At 45.9% G+C, this 8,507-nt stretch overlaps 1 protein-coding gene across 1 annotated transcript in view; it reads right to left on the bottom strand.

The window, feature by feature from the left end:
• The window catches only part of RASGRF2 (Ras protein specific guanine nucleotide releasing factor 2), a 372,508-nt gene that overhangs the window by 53,390 nt on the left and 310,611 nt on the right, over nucleotides 1-8,507 (bottom strand). The window contains exon 19 of the mRNA XM_019516939.1: nucleotides 7,125-7,237. Within this exon, the coding sequence (XP_019372484.1) occupies nucleotides 7,125-7,237 (113 nt within the window). The remainder of the gene's footprint in view (nucleotides 1-7,124; nucleotides 7,238-8,507) is intronic.

Below are 8,507 nucleotides of genomic sequence, written 5' to 3' on the forward strand. Positions count from 1 at the left end.
AGGACTTGGGGGTCATCATTGACCACAAGATGAATATGAGCCTTCAATGCGATGCTGCAGCTAGTAAAGTGAGCAAAACGCTGGCTTGCATCCATAGATGCTTCTCAAGCAAATCCCAGGACATCATTCTCCCATTGTACTCAGCCTTGGTGAGGCTGCAGCTGGAGTACTGTCTCCAGTTTTGGGCTCCACAATTCAAAAAGGATCACAAACTCCTGCAAGACTGTTTTAGATTGGACATAAGGAAAAACTTCTTTACTGTCTGAGCCCCCAAAGCCTGGAACATACTGCCCCCAGAGGTGGTGCAAGCACTGACTCTGGACACTTTCAAAAAACATCTGGACATTTATTTTGCTGGGATCCTTTGCTCCTAGATGACTTCCTGCCCCTTGGGCAGGGGCTGGACCTGATGATCTTACAAGGTCCCTTCCAGCCCTAATGTCTAGTAAAAGAGAAGATAGTTTTGCAGGGGAAGAACTCAGAAGATCTGTATTCTCTTCCTGATGATGCCAAGATTTCTTATGTGACCTTGAATAAATCACTGTAGCTGTGTTTTAATTCCCCACTTTTAAACTGAGGATGATAGTATTTCTACTACCTCAAGACAGAGAATAAATCTCTAACAGAGGAAACTGAAAAAATGCTATGCATGACATGACAAAAAGTATGAAATGTGGAATTTTTGTTTTGTTCCAAAATTTTGGTGGAATGTTAAATGTTTTAATAAAAAAACAAAATTTTCAGAATATTTTAGATTTTAATTCCAGTATGTCTTTTTCTCCCCTCCTTTTCCTGTTTTCAGCTTCTTCAAACTCAACTTTTGGGAGTTTCCACTTTTCCATTTGGATCATTTTTACCAAATTTCATGAAACATTTTGGCCATATTATAGCCAAAAGTGATTTTTCATTAATAAAAATGGTTAACGGAAACATTTGACCAACTTTACTCATTAATGTGTCTGATGTGCTCAGATACAACAGTAATGCATGCCATAAAAAAAATCACAGGAAAAGAAATATGCATAATTTAAAGGAGCAGCTGAGCAAAGAATTACAGTGGGAGGAATTTACTCACAAGGGCCATGGCCAGACGAGTGCAGTCATGTGGTATATGGCACCAAAGACCTGCCTGCATCACCACACACATTGCACATTCAGGCTTTTCCTGTGCCAATACCTTGCAGATTTACCCCTAGTAAATCCTGGAGTCAAAAAATCCACACAGAAAAGTGGAGCAGTGCATGTGGAGGCAGCGTGTACCACCCAAAACCAGAGCCTGGCTGGCCAGAGACATACACTGGCTGCCAGCCAGGCTCCTAGCTGCAGGAATGATGTGGCTGCAGCTTCCCCAGCCCCCAGGGCTCCAGGTAAGGCTACTGGGGCCAGCACAGTTGTTGGTCCCAGCCTCCCCTTCCTCATCCAGGGTAACCTGCCGTGGGCCAGAGGGTGCATGGTACGGGCATTCCCTGGGGACCAGGGCACGACACGGACAGGGACACGCCACACCCCTCGAGTCCCCTCGGGGCCTGCAGCCTGCCCCCCTCTGGCTCCTCAGAGGCCTCTACCCAGACGAAGCCCATGGTTCCAGGCTCCACACAGACGGAGCCTCTGACTCTTGGCTGCGGGGGGCTGTCTGTCACTTTTTCAAGCTCTGGGGCCTGGGAGCATGGCCACCTCCCCTTGTGAGGTCTGCTCCTTTTTGGAGGAGCTCCATGCCGCAGTCCAGAGACTGTGTGCCATCAGGGACTACGAGCAGGAGATTGACTCCTACTGCCAGGCCCTTCTCCCCTGGGAGACAGAGGGTAGACCACAGTATTCCTCCAGGACAAGAGAGGACTCGGGGACCTCCCCATTCTGTCCAGCCAAGGGGATGGACGAAGGTGGTCAAGGGCCCCAAGCCCCGCTGCACCAGGGTCCCCCCACCACTGGAGCTTTGCAACAGGTACGAACCTCCTGCAGCCCCAGCAGAGCCTGCTAAGTTGCCAGCTCCCACAGACAACACGGGCTCTACTGTAGCTACTGCCCCCACTCTCCCTAAGACAAAACGCAAAGTGTTTGTCGTGGGAAACTCCATCCTGAGGGGGACCGAGGGGGCAGTCTGCTGCCCCAGCCTCTTAGCCCAAGAAGTCTGCTGCTTTCCAGGAGCCCGTATCCAAGACATTGAGGAGAAGATCCCTAAGCTCCTCCAGCCCACTGACCACTATCCTATGCTCCTTATCCATGTGGGCACCAATGACATGGCTCAGAGTGCTCCCAGCTGGGTCATGAAATGCTACAGGGATTTGGGAGTGGGGCTAAAGGGTCTGGAGGCACAGGTGGTGTTTTCTTTGATCTTCCCAGTCTCAGGCTATGGGCTGAGGAGGGAGAGGAGGATTCAGGTAGTAAACCAAAGACTGTGGCGCTGGTGTCATCAGGAAGGCTTTGGCTTCCATGACCACAGCCCGCTCTTTGGTGAGGGAGGCTGTGAGCTGCTGGGAAGGGACGGTCTCCACCTCTCTCCACTGGGGAGGAGGCTCTTCTCAGCCAGAATGGCTGACTTGCTCCACCAGGCTTTAAACTAAGCTTGCTGGGGGATGGGGGGACTACCGCCACTGCTGGCCCACTGAGCAACACTTGCAAAGCCAGCAGGCCAAGGCACTTAAGGGAACCCACCCCTGCCCCAGCCCTGGAACAATCTGTAGGCAATGCAAGAGCCCCCAAGGGGACACTTGCCTGCCTGTACACAAATGCCAGGAGCTTGGGGAATAAACAGGAGGAACTTGTCCTCCTGCTTAACACAAATAATTACAAAGTCATAGGGATAACAGAGACCTGGTGGGACTCCACCCATGACTGGACCACAGGTATAGACGGCTATACCCTGTACAGGAGAGACTGAGTGGACAAAAGGGGCAGGGGTGTAGCTCTCTATGTCAAGGAGAGCTACGTGTCCCTGCAAGCCAATATTGGCACCCACGGTGGATGACTTGAGACCCTCTGGGTTAAAATCCGTGGGGAACATGGCACAGGGGACACAATGGTGGGAGTCTACTACAGACCTCCCACCCAAAGTCAAGAGCTTGACCAGGAGTTCACCAGGGAACTGGCTGAAGCCGCATGCTCTTGGGCCATGGTTGTCATGGGAGACTTCAACTACCCAGACATCTCGTGGGAAGAGAGCTCAGCTAAATCCAAGTGGTTGCAAAGCTTCCTCTCATGCGTGGATGACTTCTATGTGACACAATAAGTCTACGGGCCAATGAGAAGTAAAGCACTGCTCGACTTGGTACTGGCAATCGGGGACGACCTAATCAGCAACCGAACGATCTATGGGAAGCTGGGTGAGAGCAACCACGAGCTGATCACCTTCACCATCCGCTGTAAAGCTGGCAAGTCAGTCAGTAATACAGAAGTCCTTAACTTCAGGAAAGCTCAAAGCTGACTTTGACAAGCTCGGGAGGCTTGTCAGTGAGGCCCTAAGGGACCGTGACCCCAAGGGGAGGGGAGTTCAGGAAGACTGGTTGCTCCTCAAGGGAGTGATCCTCAATGCACAAGCTAATGCTATTCCGTCTCGGAGGAAATGCAGCAAAAGGGCACAGCAGGCCCCTTGGCTCTCCAGGGAACTAGAGGACCTCCAGCGGCTAAACAGAAAGACCTACAAAGGATAGAGGACAGGATCCACATCTAAGGAGGAATATTCCACACTAGTTCAGACCTGCAGGGAGCGAACCAGGATAGCCAAGGCTGCGAATGAACTCCAACTAGCTACAAGTATCAAGGATAAAAAAAAGTCCTTTTTTAGATATGTGGGGAGCTAGACGAAAAGCAAAGGCAACATTGGACCCCTGCTAAACCAGATGGGACAAATGACAACCGACACCCAGGAAAATGCCAACCTACCAAAAGGGTACTTTGCGTCGGTCTTTCACCAGTCCCATGGGACACATCTGCCCATTACAGGACAGGGAGGCCTGGCTGAGGAAGATTCCTTGCCCTCCATCAATGCTGACCTCATGAAGGAACACCTTGAGAGGCTGGACAACTTCAGGTCAGCCGGCCCTGACAATCTGCACCCCAGGGTACTCAAGTAGCTGGCTAGCATCATAGCTCAGCCCCTGGCATGGATCTTCGAGAACTCCTGGTGCTCTGGGGAAGTGCCCGAAGATTGGAAGAAGGTCAATGTGGTGCCTATCTTCAAGAAAAGGAGGAAAGTGGATCTGGCAAACTACAGGCCCATCAGCCTGACCTCTATCCCGAGGAAGGTGTTAGAAAAGATTATCAAAGAGGCTATTCTTAACGGACTGGCTGATGGCAACATCCTGAGGGATGGTCAGCATGGGTTTGTTGTGGGTAGGTCTTGCTTGACCAATCTTATTTCCTTTTATGACTACGTGATCTATCATCTAGACAAGGTAGAGGAGATTGATGTCGGATATCTTGACTTCAAAAAAGCCTTCAATCTGGTATCCCATGATCACCTCTTGGCAAAACTGGCTAACTGTGGCCTCAGGTCCACCATGATCCGCTGGCTGGGAAATTGGCTCCGTGGTCAGACCCAGAGCGTGGTGGTTGATGGAAGTCAATCGTCATGGTGCACTGTGACCAGTGGGATCCCCCAAGGCTCTGTCCTTGGAACTATATTGTTCAACATCTTCATTAATGACGTGGAGACTGGAGTCAGAAGAAGACTGTCCAAGTTCGCCAATGATACCAAACTTTGGGTAAAGCATCAACACCTGAGGACAGAAGGGCGATCCAGGCTGACCTTGATAGGCTCAAGAAATGGGAGGATGAGAACCTGATGGTGTTTAACACCGAAAAATGTAAGGTTCTCCACCTTGGGAGGAAAAACCTGCAGCATGCTTACAGGCTTGGCAGTGCTACGCTGGCTAACACTATGGATGAAAGGAACTTGGGGGTCATAATTGACCACAAGATGAATATGAGCCTTCAATGTGATGCCACGGCTAGTAAAGCGAGCAAAACGCTGGCTTGCATCCATAGATGCTTCTCAAGCAAATCCCAGGATGTCATTCTCCTGTTGTACTCAGCCTTGGTGAGGCTGCAGCTGGAGTACTGTGTCTAGTTTTGGGCTCCACAATTCAAAATGGATGTGAAGAAGCTTGAGACAGTCCAGAGAAGAGCCATGCGCATGATCAGAGATCAGGAAAACAGACCTTACGACAACACGCTGAGAGCTATGGGACTCTTCAGCCTGGAAAAGTGCAGGCTCAGGGGTGATCTGGTGGCCACCTATAAGTTTATCAGGGGTGTTCACCAGGATCTGGGGGAACGCCTGTTCACCAGAGTGCCCCAAGGGATGACAAGGTCGAATGGTTATAAACTCCTGCAAGACCGTTTCAGGCTGGACATAAGGAAGAACTTCTTTACTGTCCAAGCCCCCAAGGTCTGGAATAGACTGCCACCGGAGGTGGTTCAAACACCTACTTTGAACGCCTCAAGAGACATCTGGATGCTTATCTTGCTGGGATCCTATAACCCCAGCTGACTTCCTGCCCCTGGGGCAGGGGTTTGGACCCGATGATCTTCCAAGGTCCCTTCCAGCCCTAATGTCTATGAAATCTATGAAATGTCTTGCCATTAACATTCAACTCTCTTTTTCTTCAAGCTTTTATTTGGTTCAGAAGCAAAGCATCTTGAAGTACCCCTTCACCCCCACCCCAGTGACCAGTCTGCCTACACCTTGGCACCCTATGTATTCTTTGCTGCAAGACTTATTAGTAATCATCACTGGCTATCCCTCAACACAAGGATGTCTTCCAGGGGGGAGATTACTGGTGAGTTTTATTGCATCAGTAATACCTACCGCTCTACAATCAGCTAAATCATTCCAGTTCAGGTATCAAGTCCCTGCTGGCTGCTTCTTCCAAGAAAACATAATAGCACTATTGTAATTCTTATTTTTCTTATTATTATTAAAGTTACTTTTACAACATATTGCATGAAGGATTTATTTTTCACTAATATGAAATGATAAATGGAGGCCTCACAAAAATGGTACCAAATTCTCATCTTAAATGACTTCCTGCCCTTTAAGCAGTTTTGATCCACCAAACCACATTTCCACTTATTTTCTGACTCATTCCTTTTCATGTAAATAACTGATGTGGGAATGTGTTCAATGTTTGTAGAGAATTGAAGCATTTGATATTCATTGTACCTGTACTGGTTTTCTGGAAGTTGTACTTTCGAAAGCTCCAATAAGATCCTATGGTACTGGTTTTTCATGGTATCATTTTTCCTTGACTCTCTACTCTTAATTATTTCTTGATGATTAAAAAATATATAAATAAAACTACACATCCGTCCTTGTCATCTTAATTCATTTGAATATACTATACACTCAATATGGATACAATTATTTGCATAAAAATATTTTCCAGCTCTGCAATATCATTCTGTTTTAACCCTAAAAAGCAAATTACCATGATTGTACAGAAACTTTTACTATTTTTATTTTATAGCATATAATTAACCCATAATTTCCCCCTGTAGGCTAGCCAAGGAACTGTAGTCATAGGTCTCAGCACTCCTAGAACAAATATCTCATATTTAAGATTTCATACCACATTAGGCTGGTTGGATTGCTCATTACTCCGGTAAGAAACCTCCAAGTAATACCTAAATACTTCAGAAAATGCTATACAGACAATTCAGTACATAGAATTCTTCCCTCTGAGTGAGCACCGAACCAAGATCCAGCATGGAGTCAGCAGGCTCTGTGTCGCTGGAAGAGTATCTCCTGAGTTGTATAATTCATACTTGACACTGAGTTGTCATTAAAAATCACAATCTTTTCACCAAATTCAAAATTAGGTAATTACATTTTGGATAATTACGTTTCCCTCAATCCTTTTCCAGTTTCAAATGAATTATTCTCTGCTTCTTGTTTTAGGAATGGCTATTGGCTTTAAGAATGGTTTAGAAATTGCTATATTCTGTTAAACAATTGTTACATTTTACCCCAGAGGTGGCTGGTAGATGAAATGTTATTTCTCTGTGTGGTTTATTTTTCAGTTCATAAAACACTTTGTGTTCCCTGAAACCTAAAGAGACAGTAAACAAGCCACTGATATCTCACAATATGTTCTACAATCAAACTGAATTCATTCAATCCTCCTTACCTCAATATGTTTGCTGTAGCTTTTCTTTCTTGTGGAAGAAGATCTGGGTCTCTCAAAACCTCCTCCAGCAAATTAAGCACATTCATTTTCAGCTCATTGTTTAGCTCAAAATCCTACAAAGGAAAATAGTCTTATTGTCTTTGTTTTAAACGTTTTGAATGAACAATTCAAAGATTCATGAACTGTGTTTTTATTATTTCATTTACATTCGAGAATCCTGATAGGGCAAAGTTAGTGTAGTCTTGTCATCAACGGAACACAGGACTGGAAGCAGTTTCTCCCCTTTTTTGCCACTTACTATGTGACACTGGGCAAATGTCTCTATCTTTGCATTTTTCCATTTATAAAATGTGAATAATATTTTTTACTTTGTGACATGCTTTAAGATCTACAGATATTATTGTCACATAGCGCATTATCTTATGCATCTACAGAGGATATGAGCCTGAAAATATCATGACCGAACAGACAGAAACAGAGTTAGCATGTATTTATTATTAATTCTATAGTCCTTGAGGCAGTGCAAGTATACAGAAAATAATAATTGTAATCCTTCTCAGCAGTCAATAGCATAAAGTACTGCTTTCCTCTGACTCAAATGATACATAGAAAGATGCTTTCCCCTCTTAAAAGGATTATAGAAGCAGCTATATTACTCGCAGCAAAACCCTTAGTCATTCATGATACAAGAGTCTTTAGGGCAAGTCAAATGGGCATTGGCTCTACTGAAGTCAATAGAATTATGATCTTTTACACTGTTTTTTTGGGGGCGGGGTGGGGGTGGGGGCATTAATTCAATGCAAACTGCTGGATAGTCCTTCAAGAGAACAGTTGCTGTTTCCCTGAAATTGCTAGGGAACATGAAAACCAAAATGTTCATATCCTTACATCGCCCTCAGAAACTAGATTAGATGTCAGAAACCCAACATGCCAGCCTCCTCATCCCTGACTAACCTGAAGGGAGGCTGGGTTGTATCTTCCAGCAGAGTGTCTTTTTCTCCAATTTAAATAATATTAGCAAATTATGATAGAGTTAGGGATTGAAGCAAACTGAAGGTAAAGCAGTCTACTTTCACAAAGCAAAATCCAAGACATGATGGTCTATACCACACTTGGTTCAGATTAGTGTGCCCACCTTAGTGCAGTTCTGTGGCCCATGGCTACTTCCTTTCCTGGAAACAGTATAGCTACGTTCATGAAGTGCTATAGGTACCCTACCTAACAGCCATGTTCGCAGCAGTGGCCAACTGTGTACAGAAATTGGCACTGTGGCAGCTGATGCTGCCCCAGGTATCACATGGTTATCCTGCTACACTTCTGTCCTTTCCCATTCTCTGCAATGCTTTAGGGAATAAACAGGAGGAACTCGGGGAATAAACAGGA

The sequence above is a fragment of the Gavialis gangeticus genome, unplaced genomic scaffold, assembly GCF_001723915.1.
Source record: "Gavialis gangeticus isolate Ggan-Ray unplaced genomic scaffold, GavGan_comp1, whole genome shotgun sequence".
NCBI classification, from domain to species: Eukaryota; Metazoa; Chordata; order Crocodylia; family Gavialidae; genus Gavialis; species Gavialis gangeticus.